Source organism: Pseudopodoces humilis, chromosome 7 (genome assembly GCF_049639895.1).
Source record: "Pseudopodoces humilis isolate 2021_Gansu_Grassland_sample_001 chromosome 7, ASM4963989v1, whole genome shotgun sequence".
NCBI lineage: Eukaryota > Metazoa > Chordata > Aves > Passeriformes > Paridae > Pseudopodoces > Pseudopodoces humilis.
Genome location: NC_142206.1, coordinates 11,023,711 through 11,044,735, shown reverse-complemented (window position 1 = coordinate 11,044,735; position 21,025 = coordinate 11,023,711). Strand labels below are relative to the sequence as shown.

The following is a 21,025-nucleotide window of genomic DNA, read 5'->3' as shown; positions in this document are numbered from 1 at the left end:
CTGTAGGTTCAGAGCAACCCTCAGACTATCATTTAAGCCTAAAGTTGCTTTTCACCTGTTTCACAATTAAAATTGCTAGCTACTATGCTGAAATAAGTTCAGCATAATTGTCCTAGCTTGTTGGAAATCTGGGGACTGAGAGAGACATCCTCAGAAAAGAGGCAACTTTTAAAATTGTCTTAGGAACTGACAGCTTCACATGGAAACTGAGTGGGTGGTAAATCACCTTGGCAACAAATCCATGACCAGATTGAGGATAGGCAGATTGGCCTATTGCTGCTTTATGGACTCCTTTCACAGATAAACACTCATACTATGGCTACTGTTATGCAAAACAGGAATAAATATCAGAAACTTTTACCTTGTAAACAAGCTGTTTACAAATTGTACAGAGTTCCAACCAAATTTCATGCATATCATATTTCATGAGTCTAAAACAAATAATTGGACGTATCTTGTTGACTATTTATTACTTTACTTCTTCACATGTGTCCTGGGGTGACTTGATGATACTTGTATCCCCTGTCACCTTGTTTATGTTACATATTAATTTCTGCACCTTTGAGACTGGGTCTGAGAGTGAAGTAGGGGAAGAAGAAGCCACACCTGGTGTTGAGAAAGAGCCCTCACTCCCCCACATCCTGCTCCTGGACTGTGCTGCCTGCAGCATGGACAGACAGGACAGAGCTCTCTTTTGCTTTTGTTTTTTTTTTAGTTTTTAGCTAGCTGAGGCAGAGAAGTTCCCCGGACTGGGCTTTTTTTCCTTTTTCCTTGGACCTGTTCAAACCTGCTCTGGACTGAAAACCCAGACAAACCCCAGGAGCTCATGCCTGTGGCTCACCAGAGCCTCGGCCTTGGCACTTTCCAGCACCAGAGGGACTGATAAAATCCTGAGTGAGCTGAGCAAGATCCCATGAAAAGGACTTTTTCTGGATTTTCCATCTCATCAAACAGCAAGAGGCTTTATTGTTTAATATTATTCAATTTCTGTTAAAGAAACAGTTTTTTCCACTCTTCTCCAAGGAAATCATTTTCCTGAACCAAATGGGGGAGGGACCCCATTTGGAGGTTCTCTCCCAAATTTGCCCTAAACTAGGACAAATAAAACATGCCATTTCATATCTGCTTACCTTAAAGAAACCATGTTTCCTGTTTCTCTGTCCGAGCCATAAATTGCTTTCAGGTGTCAAATTCATTTCTGGGGGATCTATGACACGTTCATAAATCCTGTAAAGGGAAGACATTGCATTTACTTGAATTTTCTCTTTCCGCTGAAAAGTTCTTTGACAAAATCAGGTAACAATAAAAGATGGAAAATAGAACCAAAAATAAAACCCCTAAAAGATTTTCATTAAACAGAGTATTTATCACTGATCATAGTAAAGAAAGTATATTACAACTTTAAAATAAATTTAAAAAAAATTAAAATCATAAATATATGAAGACTGCACAAAATTGAAACTATCCTTGCGCAGCTATGCAGCACTAGACTAAAGAAATACAATGCCAGAACCCACCACAGTAGGGAATAAAATAGGACCACCTTAGTCTAAGGCTGTCTTTCAAAATCTACCCTAGAGTAAAACTGCAATCACACACAAGATCCAACCAAATCCAACAACCCCTTGGGGCTTTCAGACTGGTTAGAACTTTGAACAGACTTTACAAACGAACTTTACGACACCCTACTACCTTTTTTTTTTTTTTGCCCCTCTGTGGGAGTCAGCCTGACTAAAACACAGGATTTCTGAGCCGAGCCTCAGTTTTAAGCCCTGGGAAACACTCGCTGAACTCAGGACAAGCCTGAGTTTTCCTCTCAGGAGCTTCTGAGGTTGTTAGGTGATCCAAGTTCTGTTCTCCTATTGGTTAGTTGTGTTCCTCATATGGTTTTCTTTCTAGAACGTTCCTCCCCTAAGGTTATATATTGTTGTACCCTCCTTTGTTCCTGTCTTCAGTTGGTTGCCCCCATGGAGTTCCCTCGGTCACTTTGTTCAGCTTTTGGGTATCATCCCTATTTTCTTTTATCCCTTATTAAAGCGTTCGTTTCCTGGTGCCAACCATCATTCCCATTCCTAATTATTTTCTCACCACCCTCTGCCCTGAAGTCAGGGGACTTAAAGGTTCATCACAGCCACCCTCACTGCAACACCCCTCTACATTTCTGTCATTCATCCTTGCACATGGACCTTTCTCCCCTTGTTATTGTATTTCCTCAGGCTGAGTGTTCACGTGTGGTGCCTCTACCACACGTTCACCTTGTGTCCGTCACTAGCACAGGTCTGACACAGAATGGGACTTCTTTATACACACCTGCTATCTAACAGTGACAGCAAGTAATATCAGGTCCAAAAGCAACCCTTATGTACTGCATAAACTTGCACATGACTGTAGCAATCTGCATACCAAATTTCTAAAATTAACTCATTAAAAACTGCTGTAATGCAATTTTTAAATTAACAAAGTATATGGAGTTATAAAAAGGTTTTGCTTGAGGTTTTGTTTATTTTTAGAAAAGCTGTAATGAAGTTTTCATAACTTTTCCAGGAACACAGGCCACTGCAATGATATCATCATTTCAGAACATGAAAAATTCAAGGCCACAGTTAACTGACCCTGGATTCTCACATGGCCATGTCACATCAGAGGGAGCCATGAACTTGCTGCTTCATAACAAAAACAGCATGCTCAATAAGGATTATGGAGGAGATGATGAATCTGTATCTATTACTGTACAGTTTACAGGGAGTATGCATTGCTATATAATCACAGCAGTGTGACAGCCAAGAGAAGAGACTCTGAGTCTGCCAAGACCCTTAGCTTAAAGAGGTGAAATTATCTGTGGTCAAATTATTTTTCTTTCTTTAAAGCTATGGATTTAAAACAAACACGAAAAACAAACACCAAAGGAAAACCTAAGTCAATCAACTGAACTTATCTTCACAATCACACTCTACGTTTCTAACAGAGGCTCACTAAGTGTAATCAGTGATTTTTCATGTTGCGAGTTGCTGTGGGTATTGGGTTTGTATGGCAAGGGTTAGGCACCAGGGGACTACAAAGATGGCTTCTGTGAGAAGCTGCTAGAAACATCCCCCATGTCTGGCAGAGCCAGTGTCAACTAGCTCCAGGATGGATCCGGCGCTGGCCAAGGCTGAGTCCATTCACTGATGGTGGCAGCCCCTTTGGAATAACGTATCTGAGAAGGGGGAAACATTTCTGAGCAACAGCAATCCATCTAGTGAGAGGATTGAGAACACGTGAGAGAAACAGCTCTGCAGACACCCAGTTAAGTGCAGAAGGAGGGGGAGAAGACACTTCAACACAGGAGCAGAGATTCCATGGGGAGGCAGGTGTTCCCCTGGAGGTGCATTCCCCACCCCCTCTGTGCCATCTGTGTGGACGAGGCAAAGAAACATCAGGAGTGAAATAAACACAGGAAGAATAAAAGGCTGGGTGGAAAGTATTTGGTTTTGCTTCTCATTTTCTTACTCTGATTTAACTGTTAACAAATTAAACTGATTTCCCCAAGTAGTCTGTTTTGCCCTCAGCTGTAACAGGTGAGTGATCTCTCCCTGCCCTCACCTAGAGCCTCAAGCCTTTCATCATCATCTTCTCTCCCTTGTCCAGTTGAGGAACGGAGTGATGGAGTGGCTTTGTTGTGGTGTGTGTTGGGAGTGTGGAGTGGCTTTGTCTCTTGTGTCCAGTCAGTATCAAATGCACCATATCACACTACTGGAAAGTTCATTTATTTGCAGAGGCCTAGAATAACATCCCAGTATTAAAGAACTTCTACAAAGATCTACAAAGTTATGTAAAAAGTACAGAGTCCTATATCCCACCCACTTCTGCTTATCAAAAAAAGAGTAAACTATTTGTCAAGATGAAATAAAAGTAATATATAAAACTAAAGGCTAATAGTACTTTCTTTTTTGAAGGAAACAACAAGAAAAATCTCAAGCCTAAGAACAAAATACTTATATGAAAATTACAGCTTAAGAATGTGGGTACAGGAGTCAGAAAACTTCTTGTAATATTCATAATTACAATGCTAAAGTTTATGATAATTACCATCAGCCCTAACTCACCACATTTCATGCACATGATACATTCAGAGCTCTACAAAATTTCTCTCTCTACTATTTAATTAAGTCTATCTATAAAGCTACCATGTTGAGCTGTTTTACCTGTCAAAACAGCAAAACAGGATGGTATTCTTTTAAAACAGGTTTTGAGAATTACAAGATTTTTGCATGCACTGTATCAATAGTTTAAAGTGTAAGTAGAGGCCTTGTGTCATACCTCACGCAAAACTGAACTACACAAATGCAAAACTGTGGCAAAATACTGAACAAAAAACAAAGAATTGATATGGTCCTTGAGCACATCTGCACTGAACTGCTCCATCATATTAGGAATTTATCTTTGTGTATATAGCACAGCTTTATTCATTATTTCGGTTAATAATGCCCTCACTGGAAAATTTCTCATCTCCTAAAAAGACCAGTCAATATTCAGTAAGAACTCCGTTTCTCCTAATATATAAAATCCCAGTGCTGACCAGGTTAAAAAACACTACTTATTGAAGAATATTTGATTTTTATTCACCTAGCCTAGTTAAAGTTGGTAGAAGAACTCTACAATACCTATCTGTAATTGCATATTAAAAAAAAATCTCAAAACCTGACATTGCTATATGACAGTTCAACAATAGCAAGTTAGGAAGACAAATCAAAGGCTAACGTGGCTTATCTTGGCTTTTCTGACATTTTAATACTCTTTTAACTTATGTGGACAGGGCTATAGTCACCTTCTTTCCAGTCTACTCATGAAGTGCCATCCTTAAGACATAAAAGCTCAAGAGTCCCCATATTCCTCCCACTGTTCTACTCTAATTCAAATTACATTTCTGAAGCAAGTATTTACCTTAAATTAAGGGGTTCATGAAGGTTAGTTTGTGCCTTATTCCACATATGTCAATGAAGCTGGTTTGTTTTCTTTAGATCTGCCTATGAATTAACAGGCTTAGGAGTCAAGAGAGGGAATGAGATGTAGATGAGTTCTTTGCTATCTATTTATGCCAAAAGATGTGCTGGTTGACACCATTTGATTTACAAACTATGTCAATTCACTTTATTATTGTATATGTTAAACATCATCAGAAAAAAAAGGCCTAGCACGTACACACACAACATATTGCTACTCCTATAAGCCCCTCTATACTCTTGGGAAATAAAAAGGAAAAAAAGCACATCAGTTAAAAAATAAAATAAAACAAAACAAATAAACCCCAAACAAACAAAAACAAAACAACCACATTAAGCTTCCACACCACTCACTTCCCCTTACTTGACCTTCTGGGCTGAGATATGTCACCTTCTATGGCTTTATACCCATGTGACCAATACTCTGTATTTGGCATCTGAATAGCTGAATTATACACTTCAGCTTATGAAGTGCTGGTCTAGAGCTCCTTGGAGACCAGTTTCCAACACATTTGGTTTTGATACCAACATAGAAAAATGCACAATACACTTCACAAGAAAAGGAATGCTCAAGAAAGAGGACTCCGTGGAACTGTGGTCACTAAAACTGCTGCAGGCTGAATAGCCGCTCTGACATGAGGTGACCCTGGCCCTCAGGTTAATGGAAGTTCTACAACGTACTTCAGGCTTTCAGATTTATGATTGTTGCATTCACTTTCCAAGAGAAAGCTTGATTTGCCCCTACTTTATGCTAACATATTTCAAAGAAGTTAAACCACAAAACTGGAGTAATAGACCAATGAGCCAATCCTACTGTCTTGAAATGTTCATGCTTAGAATATAACCACTGATTGATTTAGCAAAATATAGTAAGAAATACAACTATTAATAAACCTGTTAATCAACAAATACCCATTACATTCTTGTGTTTCGTATTTACATCTCTACCCTATCTGCATGTTTTGATTTATTAAGTATTCTTGTGCAATCATCAAGGACACATTTCAAACAGGAGTCTCTGCCATAATGAAGACAATATGCAAAAAACAGAAAATATATAAAATAATCAGTGGATTCCTGAAAGGAGGCATATCTAAAATATTTGCATCCTACTATATACACACACATCTTGCTCTGCATAAAGGAAGAACTTGTCTAGAAATCAAGTTCTGTTGGACAAGGAGACAGTTCCCTTCCATGTACTCAATATAAATTATTTTTAGCATCTTTGTAATGTGTAAATATACAATGGTATAATGGTATATATCTAATATAAAATGGTAAAAAAGAGAAATAGCCACATTCTATACATGTGCAGACTGAAACACAGACAGATTAATGAACAGCACAAAGACAGAGTCTCTGCCCAAGATCTAAGCCTTTAGACTGGGCATGACTGAGGCTTAACTGACTCACATACTGGGTTACACTCCCTCTGGAAAAAACATGCCATGGAATTGTCTCTTGCAGTGAAGATGATTTCTTCCACACAACTTTTATAAGCAAAAGTTAACACTTTTGTGGAGATGCAGCTCTATGTCATACATACAGTATTTGCCATGCCAGACACATTTTTGAAATTGCTGAAATATTTAGCAGAACATGAAAATGAACTTCATGTCTGCTCACATTAGGATACATCAGCGAACATGTACTGATCAGGAGATGCCACTGCCTAAAATTCTGAACTGTAAAACAGACTGCAACTCAACAGTCACTACAAAGCAGCACACCAAATTGTAGCATTTTCAAATTCTTCCATGTCTAAAATACAAGCAGGTTGCTAAAATAGGAAAGTGCCTTCTTCTATTTGCAGACTGGATATGAAAACCCTGAGATTAGTTCAGTTGGTTAAACAACACCAAGGTTGAGGGCTTGATGTTTGCATGGGCCATTCACTTAAGAGCTGGACTCCAGTCCTTGTGGGTCCCTTCCAATTCAGAATATTCTGCGAAAATTGTGAACACACAGAGCCCTGAACTGCATTAATCGGGCTTGAAACAGAGATTTAGACTGTAAGGGTATAAAAGCCATGGGGCTCCTTTGTTTGTAGTCCCTCCTCTGACGGAAGCTCTAAATTTCCATGTAGAGAACAGGTGTTGAATTCATCACACACAATTTTAAATGTCTCAAAAGTTCATAACTACAGTGGAGTTAGTTCTCTGGACTCACTTATTTAATGGAGAGACATAAGTGTTTCTAGGGTGTGATTCATCTTACAGTAAATTAATCAGTCTCTAAAGGCCCCTCCAACAGCTGCACAGGAGTCTTTCCTGACATCAGGGTGAATCATCAAAACAGATTTTTGCAATTCAAAGCCTGATGCTCAAAAATTACACTCTTGCAACCATTCATTACCCTGTATACATCCATCTGGATCTTCAGATCCTTTAAATATACTGAAGGGTATAGAAAAGTTCTGTTTGTGGTTGTAAGAGCCAATGGAGAGATGGGAACTTCAGATGGCTTTTCTTTCTAATGCTGTTTATTCCATAGCTTAGGTTACAGCAGGGGGTCATGGGTCAGCCTACAGCTGATGGCTATAGGCAACCCATGTGTTCTGAAGCCCCTTTGGTTCAGGTTACAATGCATTATATCTCTTTCTTTTTCCTGTGCATATTATTACATAAACCAACCGGTATCATACACAATACCTTCATATTTACATATATCCTATCAAAACTGTTAGAATTACCATACTATGTTAGTCACTAATCATCTGAGTTAGCAATTACATGTTAAACTTTGAAACTTGTTTTGAAGTGAAAATTCTTTTTGCTTTGGTAAGAAATATCTTTCTGTCTGCCTATGCTTTTTTACTTGGTAGCAAACATGCTTTGTTTGAAGACCACTTAACCTGTTGGACTTTTAGCAATAAACCTCCTTCTAACTGACTAAACCTTAGCTCTAAACCTTCCCACTTGACTAAACCTTTGTTCTCTCAGCTGTTTCAGCAACAACTATCCCTCAAAACATCTTTTTTATGTATCAAATCTTGCTTTCATTTCTAGAGAACCTTCTGCTAAGCATTCACATCCATAAAACTTTTCTGTTAAATTCTCATCCTTCCCAACAATCGTAGTCTTTGAAACAGCACTCTCAACTTCTGTAAAGAAAGTCAGAGGAGATAAGGAAGTTCCCTATGTTTTGCATCTATCTTTTTCCTAATCTAATTTGCAGAGGTGTTGACCACCTTTGACCCTTGCTACTGTCTCCAGCTGAGCCTGCAAAAACACAATAGATGTTTTTTGCATCTGAATTTGCTCTGAAATAGCAAATGAGGCCTTCCTAACACAGCCCATTGTATAAAGATAATCAGCTGCTTCAAAAAGTTTGTCCAACATGTTCTCTGAACCCACCTACATAGAGAAACTGATCGATTATAACAGTCCCTAACTTTAAGATACAGTATTTGTCTTTATAACTATTCTTCCAAAGAGATTAAGAATTTATTTTAAACATAAATACTAAGATATCTTTACATATTTCTCTTTCAAGCCATTTTCCATATGCATCCAAATGAAAATTTGTCAACACAAATATGACTGGATTTTCTTGATAGTGTTTACACATAGGGTGCATTATTTGACACGCATTCAGTTCTGGAGCAACTTTAACTGAATTATTCATTCAGTTTCCAGAGTTTTGTTTCAGAAAAATAAACTGCCTGAGGAAATTTTGATTTTTTGGTGCTATCTCTTCTGACATTGTATAGGAGTTCACAATCACTTAACAGAGGAAAGCAATTTAAATTAAAATCTTGGGGTATGAAGGAAGCCTTTTCTTATTAAATTTTGAATACACAGTAGTAACTGCCAACCATTTAATCAAGTTATTGTTCAGCTTTGGGAGAAAAAAAATAGATGTGCAGTAATAGCATATGCTAGGTAAAAGACTCAAGAGTGAATGCTCAGTTTACATTCTCTTCAAGGTCTGTCACTCAAATGATTTCATTGATTTTCCTCTATAATCACAGAGACAAAGTTAATATACTCTATTTTTCACTTTAAGTATTCCAAATGTAAATCTAAATTTAAAAATAAAAATCCATCTAAATAAAATTCTATTTTAAAAAAAAACAAACTTTTTTTTTTCATTCAAGAAAAATTCAAAGTAACTAACAAACAGGAGGAAACTACAAAAATGCAAGTGAAGATGGTCACAAAAGCATGTTTCACTGTCAGGTTTGGAGGTTCATTCTCTACACATCAATTGAGTAAGGGTGAATTCACACAGATATTATCTGCCTGTGTGAGGCTTTTATTATGAAACACATTACGCTCTTCAGTCTCCTACAAATTTATTCATGAATTTTATCAGGATTTCTTAAGCACTAAACTTAGAACAAATCATTATTATTGACCCAAAGTAGAGGACTGGACCCATTATATGACACAGCAGTGGTCCATGAAGGGCAGAAATGCATCTGTTGATACAGAGTCGCCTCTATGGCAACTTTCATCTGAAGAACCTGAGGTAGATTCCAACATCTTTACAAACAAGGTCAGTATTATGAACTTAACTTGCAAATGACAAAACAGATAAAAATGGTTCCTGACAACAACAATGTAAAAAGGTTGTAAGCCCTAACAGGCTGTCTAAAAGGCTTCAATGTTTACCCATCTTCATATAAAAAAAACACTTCTAAAAGTATGAAAAACCCAGAAAATAGGCCGAGTCAGACTCTAAGCAGAAACAGAAATTTGGACCTCTGCTTAGGATTGTCAAGAGTTACAGAGAAAAAAACTATGAGGTCAACTGTATCTTATATGTGATGGATCCAGAGCAGGGCTTTAAGTGTCAAGACAGCTGGTTCGATACCCAAATAGTTATCACGTTTCTCAGCTTTGGCAACTACTGCTTTTGGCTAGGACAGAGCTCATTTTCTTCAAAGCAGCTGGTATAGTGCCACATGTCAGATTTGTGACCAAAACAGTCTGGGTATCACACCCGTGTTTTAGCTGATGGCCAGCAGTGCTTGCACAGTGTCAGGGCCTTTTCTCCTCACATTGCCCCACCAGCAAGGGTCTGGGGGCACATGCGAAGCTGGGAGGGGACACAGCCAGGACAGCAGACCCCAGCTGACCTGAGGGATACATGCCTGGGGAAGACAAAGAGTTACACTGTCCCACCCCAAACCCCTTGTGAAGGGTGGCCCAGGTGTTCTGACTGGGTTTGAGTCCCTGGAGGGTTTCTTCCTTGCTGTGTTTCTAGTGGTCCCTGACCCTGAACTCCACCCTCAAAGGTGGGGACCCTTGAGAGTTCTGTCCCTCAAAAACCCCTGCTCAGCCTCTGTTCGGGGCTCTCTGTTCTGGACCTGAATTTGTTCCAATGCTGAAAAAATGGTTTCATGAACAGGAGCCCGTCTCGTTGGTGCTCCATGCTGGTCCCCAGAATCCTGCAGCTTCCCTGGAGGAGATCCTGAGGTTGCTGACTGCAACAGGATACTCCATACCATGACATCACACTTAGCAATACAAGCTGGGGGAAAACAGAAAGGGATATTTGGAGTTACAGCATTTGTCTTCCCAAGTAACCATGATGTTAGACCAAGGCCTGTTTCTTCCAGGAAAACAGTTAAACACTTGCCAGCTGATGGGAGATGTGAAATAATTCTTTATTTTACTTTGCTTTACCTGTTAAACTGTCTTTATTTCTTTATTTCCCCACCCCACACTCTCATCCTTCCGAATCCCTTCTCCATCCCACTGTAGAGACAGCAGCTATGTGGTGCTCAGCTGCCTAACAGCACTAAACTACATAGCAACCTTTTTCCTTTATGTAAAGCTGAGCTCAATTGCATGTGGCTTCTGGCCCTAGCATTGCCCATAAAACTTGTACATAATCTACAGATAGCAGAAGCACATGAGCAATGTACTTGTCACAGGTTTTGGTGAAGATGATAATTTTTGTCATATTCAGCAGAACTTAAAGTGACATCTAGGTCAAAAGAATTCTTCCTCTGAAGAGGTGAATGTCATCTACATACACAGACTTTTCTTATAAAAATCAATGTGCATAACTTCTATGGATTAATGTGAATTCAAGACTTTAAACATCTCCATATTGAACTGAGAGCTACATAGATCAAATGCCACTTTTCAAACAAGTGTCTGACTCTCCAAAGATATTTCAGCATCTCTTTATCACTTGTAAGCAACTATCACTATCTGGCTACCAGAGCATAAACCACAAAGCAGCACAGTTTTTATGATGCACCCAAGTATCCACTACAGTCAAGGAGACAAATACACTTATAAATAAGGACAATATTAAAACTCACAGGATCTCTGAAAGACACCCTTCAACCTCAGCAAGCTTTGAAGATCAGGTTCTAAACCAGATCTCTGAATAAAACAAATGGTTAACAAGAAAGCTAAAAGCACAGCACTCTCATTTGTTACCATACTAAGCATCAAACCAAAAGCCCGTCTCAGGTGAATCAAATGTTCAGAGTACATTCCAGATGCAAAATATCATCAAACCAAGTCAGAACAATCAAAAGCAGAGTCTAGAAATAAAAGGAAGTAATTAATTCAATGGGTTCTTTCAAGATATAAAAAGAAGAAAACCTCCTCTCCCACAAATTAAACAAGAAACCCTTAGAGCAAGACGTATCTGAGATGAAAAAACTGTATTAAAATATCTATGAAACAAGCAGTAGCCAATTAAGCCTATCTTACAAACAGAAAGGAAAACAGGAAGAATGTACATCAAAATGTGCACAAAGGTATTGAAGCAAAATGAACCCCAAAATAAAATGCTATCAGAACAAAGAGGTAAAATCATGATTAAATGGCTTATGCTATCTCTATTTTTTCATGGGAAAAAAAAATCTAAGATTGCTTTTGGGGTTTGTCACAAGGCATTTATTGCGTATGAACTGGCAGTTCTGAAACTTTTCTTCTATTCCATCTACCTGCCACATAAAGTGATGTGCTGGTCCCTGGCCCTAGACCTGCAGCACACAGATCTCCACTCTGGCAGTTACAGCAGACCATGAGGCATGGTAAGCTTTTACAGCTTTGGAACAGCCCCTCTTCACAAAATACATGAAGCCTTTGTCTTGCCTTTTGTTTTTCCTTTGTCTCACGCTACTCTCAACTCCAAAGTTGATTTATCTAGTACCAAAAGATACTTCTTGTGAGAAGAACAAGGCTTTCGGCTTTCGTCTTTCTGCACTAATACAAAAGAGAAATTTAAAATTCAGTTAGCCACAAGAAACCTTTCTACTAAACAGCTTCTTCCCCCTTCCAAAACACATCTGCTGAAAAGTTAATTGCTTTACAGGGTATCTTGTCACAGGATCATCTCATCAAGGGGTTCATGTCATCACTGGAGGATTTGTATGTATCATAAAATAACTTCATCCATATTCCAGAGCCAAATTGCTGCAGTGACAGAAGGCAACTGCAGGCTATGGATTGCAGGCACTGCCTTGGCAGCCACACTCGTGCCAGGGCCCTGCCCCTGGTGTTGCCTCAGCACTGTGCAAAGGCACTCGGCACTCCCTGGAGCTGCCACTCCTCCTACCCATTAACCACCATCTCTGCAACACTAATTCCATGGCTTCATTCCCTGGTTCCTCAGTTCTTCCTGCAGGTTCATCTGATAACCCACATCTTCCTTTTCCCATGGTATTTTCCAAATGTCCAGTTTAGTCTTGGTTGTTTGAAAGATAACATTACACTCTCTCCACAAATAACTAATTGGCCATGACTGGAGAGGTGTATGAAATAGTAAACATAGAACAAACCACTATATTGGTTCTAAAATTAAATTTAGATAGAAACTGCCAGCAGACAGGCAGAAAAGCACTCTGCAGGGACAGCACATTTTCCACAACATCTGACACACTGGGGAGGTGAGAGCATGGTTCTGCTCAAATCAGTGAGAGTTCTCATTGCCGACTGCACCGGGTTGTCCCCCAGGGATACTGCATGGCACATCTTTCAGACAAGTTTAAGGTAAGCAGCTGGTGTGACAGAGAAAAATTCAGCTTGGACTGAAAAAAGTCCAAGTCGCCTTAGCTGGCACAGTGGTAGTTATTAGTCATTTGCTTTCACTATTGATGTGTTGAGGAGGATGCCACTGAAACTGCAGCCCAATTAAGTAATGCAGTTTCCACCAATTCTTTCATTTACTGCCTGGTCTCAGATACAAGTTATAGGACTGGCAATTGCATCTTACCTTACTCCTGTGCCAAGGCTCAAACTGCCATCTTCCTCCTTACTGTTTCTTTGATGTATCATTCCATTGGTAATACAGATCACAACAAGGACGCTTCACATCATTAAAATACTTGAAGTGGAAGCAGATGCTAATATCTGATTTTTTTTTTCCCCATTAAAAAAACCCACACCAAAAAAGCTACACCAACCAGCTCACTAAACACTCATCCTCAACTGAGTATTCCTCAACCCACAGAAAAACCTCACCTTCAGAAGCATGAGACTGGACCACCTTTGCCATTTCCTCAACTTGCACATCTGCCAAGCAGCTCACTCCCACAGCATTGAACCAGGAACTCGTCCCCACACTCAGCACTGAGTCTACCTGACCCTGCTATGTACTGAGGACCATCCAAAGACCACAGAGGCTGGCTGGTCCTGTTCACACACCACTGCTGCAGTAAGACCTGTGCCACTGCCTGACACCCCAGAGCCCCACTCGGTGCTTCCAAGCTTGACACCTTCCACCTCTGAGCACCCCATATGCCACCAGCTCCTCATACCCAAGGAACAAATGTGACTGATCCTGCGCCACTGCTGTCAGTTTTCTGTTGCCAAATCACGAAATAAGAAGAACTGTCAGGTTTTGGGGTATTAAGAAATGCAATCAAGCAGTCTCTACCTCCCTGCAGCCAACTTGAGGATTTTGTAAAGACCAGATTCCTAAAATAATCACCTTCTGGGTAACTGCACTAAATTGCCAAAGAAAAACACCTCAACTATTAAACCACTTCATAGAACTCTGGGCTGGTTTCACAGATCTCAGCAGTCTCACGCCTGTTTGCTCAATCGTCTTCTCAAGCCCCACGACACTCAGGAGGTTTTAGATCTTTTGGAAAGGCTCTGTACTATTTGCTGCATGAACACTCAGGTCTCAAGTCTGCTGTTGAATAGTTCAGACGGTTTCTCACCTGCTCTTCGACAAAGATCCAATGTTTTTACAAAAGTATTTAACTAGAATTATGGTATAATTTTCTCAATTCAGCTCCAGTATTATCCTGTATGACTTGTAGTTCTAAACTCTAGTATTAAGCTAAGCACTTCAAATGGAAGAGTTCATTTATTTCTTAGATCTCAGTTAATCTGCCTGGCTGGAGCAAGATAATTGTTTTTACAATCTGAAAGGAAAAATCTCAAAACATTTGCTTTATCTGGTTGACTCTTAAATTACTTTCACCTCTCTGTCCATATGACTCTCACACCAACAAATATAAAGAAAATAGAGCCAAGTTAACAGGAGACTTCTGAAAAAAATTCACAGAAAAATATCCAGATACATTTCAAAATATGCAAGCTAAATTTTTCAGAGACTGCTCTTGTAACTAACCACACCAATTTAAAGATTTATTGCTTTTAACATTAAAAAATGTCTACATGTATATTGGACCAATACAAATACTTGAGAATTTGATAATACACCTAGTCACAAACTTTTGGAAATTACTAAACCATTTGAGGCTTGCCAGTCTTAAGTTCATTCCCTGTACCATTATCCATCCTCTCTCTCTGACACACCCAGAGCATAAAAATACAAGGAATGCAAGATGACAATGGTAAAGCATAACACAATACTCCTGTCCTGTTGAAGCCATCAACCTGTCTACCAACAATTACAATTCACTAGGAAGCACCAGAAGTCCCCAGTTCTGACTGGGGGGCAGGGGCGGAACAAAACCATTACTGAGTCTATATTCAGCAGTATTTGGGCTTTGCAGGTACCAAACTCTGGCTCCATGGGTCCCTAAAACTCTGCCCCAAGCTACTATGGAAGAGACCCTTAAACTCCTGGAGATCAGCAGCACCTGGATCAGTTCCTGAAAGGAGCTAAAAGCAGATGCAGATTCCATTCTGAGCAGGAGCTATGTGAGGCCTCTCTGCTGAAGCCAGTACCCAGATAACTGTACAAGTGATTTCTGCCTTCTAGGGGTGGTCAAAGGGTCTAAGACAGGCAGGCATAGATATGGATTGTTATCAATTTTTTCTCTAAAACTTTTTCAGCACTTTCATAAATACTTACGCATTCTCACAATTCTCTCAATTATGTATACAAATTATTTTTGTGGGGGATAAAAAAAAAATTTACATCATAATTGGGGATTGGATTAAATCATATCATTCAGTGTTTGGTCACACCCATACTACCATTCTGCTGATGCATTAGCTATTCGGTGAAAAACCCTGGCTATTTAAAAGCTTCTTTAAAAAGAAAATAATGCTGACTGTATCCTCAACATTTCCTTGCAGTTAACTATAGTAACTGTAATGATAGAGACTGATGGCAGCTGATGTGGCATGCCAGCTGGAGGTCTCTCTCATGCTAAAAATTTTAGAGCTTTCTGACAAACAAAAGGGAAAACTAGTAGGTGAAAATTAACTTCCAGTCCACAATACCACAGATCTGATGTTGGGTGCACCCGCAATGCATAATTGCACCACTCCACCGAAGTAACCATTTCTCTGACAGCTTCTACTACAGAGAAGTAGAAGAGAGACTTGGAGACCAGAGAAGCAATCTGGGTCACAAACTCATACTTCAAATAGTGAGACTAAATTACCTAGCTGCATAGCACTGACACCACACTCTCTTCCCTCTCAAGAGAAAGTCTTTTATAGTAACTAAATCAGCAAATCCCTCTTTTAAATACATCCCTTAACCTTCTTTAAATTTATTACACTTTTATTAAAGTCACAGAACTTTGTTTAGATCAGTTGAAAACCCCAGGTTGGCAGCCAGAATATCTTATTTTTAAGAACTCAGAGGTCTTGGATTCCCACATTTGGAGGATGTCACTTTAATTTATTTATTTTTCCATTTAAGAAGTTCTACTGCTCATGCATTTTTTATTCCCTAATGCACTGTTCTAACATAAAAGAAGCAGACAACATGTTTTTTCAGTTGGATACTACTTCCAAGCCTGCTACAGTTTTATAATCTATGCTCTTAAGCTCTTACGAACCCCCTCCATCAAACAGTTAAGAGTATCCATCAAAATCATAGGCTTTATTCACAGCAAAAGGCACTCCAGCACAGATTTTCACTGGAAGAACATTAATTTTTTCATCAAAGCACCTTTCTCTCCCTTCTATGCCCAGAGTTCAAGTAAAGGAACATGGATACTGTCTGAATAGGTGAGTACCTTTGTAGCAATATGGCTGATGATAAATAAAACAATATTAAAAAAAAAATTGAAAACCCACAAAACACCTTTCAGGCTTACCCCTCCAGATTAATCAGCTACTCTGAGAACAACTTGGAATTTCTGTTTTGCAAATAAATTGTCAAGAAATACATTCTGATATAGTACCTGCCATCTCCTAAACTGTAGGCTCCATTCTATTCCCTCACTCTTCTCAACACCATTACAACACAACATATTTCTGTGCTGTTACTGCCATAGGGGACACACAACCCAGTGGAAAGCAAGGTGCCACAGGAACAATACAGACTCCACAACTGAGACTAATTCCCAGAGAAGTCAAACATCAGATCTTGTAGGAGTTGACAGCCTCTCGAGGTTGCAAATCTCCTGAGAGGACAGGTATGAACAGAGGCCCAATATGCACTGCATATTGCAATAAAGCACCCGCAGAGTTAATTTGATCATACATACAAATACATAAATATCTATTAGTACTTTTAAATATAATAATACATAAACATACATAAATATCTATTAGTACTGGTTATTTAAGGACAATGATGCAGTTGCTCTAGCTGAATCTAAACATTCACCAGAAAATCTCTGACAAACCCTTTTTGCCTAAAGCAGGGTGGCACAGATCCTACCAAAAGCAGGGAAGTTAACAGCCAAGTTACTTTGAGCACAGGTTTTACTTGGGCATCAGTAAGTAGTACATTTATAATTAATGCTGTCTTTTCATTTTTCTAAGCTTTCAGAACTTTACTAGAATGTTAAAAGCATGTTAGCAAGTGCACCCATTGCTTCTTATGTCAGTTTTCTGAGACACATGTCTGGCTAGAGGTTACTGTCTAGGCCCAGCATGAAAGCTCTTCAAGTGAGGAGAGTCCAGTGACATTCAACAGGTTTCCAGTCTGGACTTTAAGGTATCTTTTTTCTCTCCCATGAAGATGGGCTGAGAAATTTGAGGCTGTTCAGCCTTGAGAAGGCTCCTTGCTCAGATGACCTTCTAGCACCTTCCAGTAGCTAAAGAGGCCACAAGAGAGCTGGAGAGGGACTTTGGACAAGGAAACAAAATGACAGGACAAGGGAAAATAGCTTCAAATCAAAGTTGTGTGGGTTCAGATTAGATAATAGGAAGAAATTCTTCACTGTGAGGATGGTGAGGCCCTGGCACAGGTTGCGCAGAGAAGCTGTGGATGCCCCATGCCTGGAAGTGTCCGAGGCCAGGTTGGACTGGGCTTGGAGCAAACTGGTGTAGTGGAAGGCGTCCCTGCCCATGACAGTGGATTGGAACAAGATCAATTTAAAGTTCCTACCAACCCAAATCGTTCTATGATTCCTGAATTAACAGCTCCAAGCTCTAACATCAAACTCAGCTACATTTCCCACTCCTTGATCTTGAAGGAGCACTAAAAGGAGCCAGTAAGATGCAGCAGGACGTGTACTTGGACAAATAAACTTCCTTTGATACATATGCTTTCCCCTTCACATGACATCTCATGAGAACAAAGACAACTGCACTGTTTAAAAGGTTATGTTTTAAAGCATTACAGGTCTTTGCTAGTTTCCAAGTACTTTTTCCTAGCCTACCCAGGTCTCAGAAACAAAGTTGACTTGAACTGAATCCAAAAGATAATAAAGAACCAATGTCAAAGCAATTTTACAAAACAGAGTAATGTGGGTGATAGGGCTGGGAAGAGAAAAAGTAGATTTGACTATCTCTTTACAAATTAAAAGCTTCTTCTCCAATGCTTTCTGATCAACTGCAGTTCTTGGAGGCCAGAGACCAGCTTTGGGTATCATGGTATGAATTCTGTAGCAACACTAGGTTGTGACTGGATATTTTTCCAATGCAAACACTTGCAATGCACTCTCAGGTACAGTTTAATTTTAGTAACATTGCATTCACAAATCAATCACTCACAATAGCTTTCCAAACATATAATACATTACCACACCCCTAAACAAAAGAAGTAATGCATTTATGCAAATTGAGGCATGTCTGTAAGGAAAAGATGTTGCAAAGCCCTAAAGAAATACAGTAGAAATTCAAGGCATTAATTTTGGCAGTCAATTTATTTTCTTTTCCCTTTTTGTTTTGCTGGCAAAAACAGTAAACAAAAAGCTGAGAACTTCTTTAACTAGATAGGTACACAGGAAGCTGAATTCTTGTTCTGATGACACCAAACCTCTGCAGGAGGTGGGACAGGTGAATATACTACACTCCTATCCTGCTTCATCTTGTTCATTCAAGTCTGCAGAAACATCACTTCTCACTGGGCATCCTGAACTCTGCTAAGAGCCAGACACCACACCAGCCTAAAATAGTGACATTTACACGTTAGGTCCACACCTCTACTCTCTGGACTCTATTCACACTTTCAGCTGCAGCTTTCTTAATGTAAAGAGTAAAATATGACCTCCTGATCAGTATACAAAGATGTTAACCCAGCTGAATGTTGTTACCATAAGGTGCCTTCTTCGTTAAACACCTTATGTCCAATGTTGTTGTGACAGCCTTGTTAAATGCCACCTTGCCTTGTATATTGCCTCTGCTGCTCCCGGCGGCACCCCCTAATGGCAACCGATGACATTTCCCAGTATGTAGATGAGCATATTCCCATGGGGGTTAGCACCGCGAGAAAGTGGAATTAACATCTAAAGACCCCTAGAATCAGCGAGCCATGGCACAAACTGGACTCCAAACTACGTCGAGGAGCAAGGGAGAACGTTGAGCCACTTACTGATGTTCCGGGCCACATCACCATAACTGTACAACACTTGCTATGCATGAACAGCCTAGGTTTCCAAGGGGCCAGTGTCTTCCTGGGGAGTCGCGTGAGCACTGAAGCCTCAGCTCTGCCATGCAGCAGAGCTAAACATGTCTTCCTCTATGCCATCCGTCGGGAGCAGCGGTAGTGTGTGCAGTCCCTCGCCCCCCCCACCTACAGCTGACCTCAATAAAGGCATTAAAAAGGAGCTGGTCTCCTTGCCCATTCTTTTCACATAACACTAACATGAAGAAGGTGTAGGGCTTTCAGTAGTGTTCAGAGGTACTGCTCCTTTACTTGCTCTTCATTTTCACAGCTTTGACACTTATTGCATTGTCATAAGAAAATGCCAAGATGAACAAGACGTTGACTCATTTTCTGAGTGCAAAGATATAAAGGGTTAAGATATAATCAAACTAACACAAACATTCACTGACTTCTCTAATTAACTGAACAGTGATGCCACAGCTAAGGAACTTAGAGACTTCCCCTTCTCTTTTCCCCCTCTCATTTAAACTTTTACTATGATCTGTCCTCAAGTCATGCTTTCAGAACTATTTCCATTACTCTTCCAAAGAAGTTATCATAAAACATCACAATACACAGCCAAATAGAGACATCTAGGCACAGATTTATGATGGAAGCAACCTTAGGATGTACCACCTTTAGGGACATGGTTAGATGGATCAGCCCTGTTTAGAGCTACCTGACAGATTGCTGGACATATTTGTCACTTTATATGACAGCACATCTCATTCCATAACTGCATTTATCTATTTCTGCCTTTTACTGTAAAGAAAATCAGGTCACAACCATGACTCTGTGCAGTTCTCATGTCCCTGGATAGAATTCTGCACCAGGCAGTCATTTTGTTGGTTCTTCATTTTACATTCTGTGCAAGAAAGCAGCCAGCTAAACAATCTGCTAAAAAGGGTCTTCCCAAACACATTTGCTAGTCCAAAAAAAAAAAAAAAAAAAAAAATCAAAGTAGATAACAAAGAACTTGTCCCAAAACCCAGTATGTCAAATAAACAAAGAAAAAGCATTCTGTTGAAAGCAAAGAAATAGAAAAACACATAAATAATGGGAACATAAATCAAATTACTGAAATGAGAATCTTTGCAAACTGTAGATTTCATGCCTCAATGAAATTAAAATTACTCTCAGCATTTAATTGCTTCTAAGGTTCAAATAAGGTCCAATAAACAACGTTCCTTCAGATTAGATTTTTCAGTAGTTAATGGAGTTGCAGAAAATGGCTGTACCATTTGTCTCAAAACAGTATCTCATAATTACTTGGGTCAAAATTAAAAATTTTTCAAATGTTCCAAAAACTGCATACTCCTATAATATTCATCTAAGTTTATTCTGCCTGTCTAAACAAAATGAAGACTTCCAAAAAAATATCTGCTATAATCACCCAATCCATGTAAGTGCCACAATACCAAAATGCATATGCTGATCCTCTCACTGAACACGAAGGATTTTTTTTTTATTCATTTTTTTTTATTAAAATAAATAAGGTGCAATAAGGTACAAAAGTAATGGTTTGTTTTCCTCATTCATAAAGCCTATTATGAAAGTTCCAATCTCAAGCTCTCCGACTTTCCTCATCAGCCACTAAGTCTGAAGTCTACAATACATTGTGAGATCAAGTCACAGGGCAAGAGAGAGTCTAGGTTTGCAGTTTTTCATTCCCTGAAATCCTGGCAATATGCCATCTCGCAGCCTTCACAACTTCTAATGGAAAAGAAAGAATGCCCTTCAGAAAACAAAAAACATTGGTGCCAGTCATGCAAAAAGAAGCTTCCAGGTCTCTCAGAAGTTTCCAAATGGGGCAGCACGTGGAAAAATCAGTAAAAGCTACATTGTCTGATTATGTAAAATAAAATTAAAGT

At 39.4% G+C, this 21,025-nt stretch overlaps 1 protein-coding gene across 4 annotated transcripts in view; it reads right to left on the bottom strand.

The window, feature by feature from the left end:
• NELL1 (neural EGFL like 1) overlaps nucleotides 1-21,025 on the bottom strand; it is a 337,439-nt gene that overhangs the window by 276,566 nt on the left and 39,848 nt on the right. For all 4 annotated transcript variants that reach the window (XM_088058095.1, XM_014260240.2, XM_088058094.1 and 1 more), the window contains exon 5: nucleotides 1,131-1,227. In XM_088058095.1, coding sequence (XP_087914221.1) covers nucleotides 1,131-1,227 — 97 coding nt within the window. The remainder of the gene's footprint in view (nucleotides 1-1,130; nucleotides 1,228-21,025) is intronic.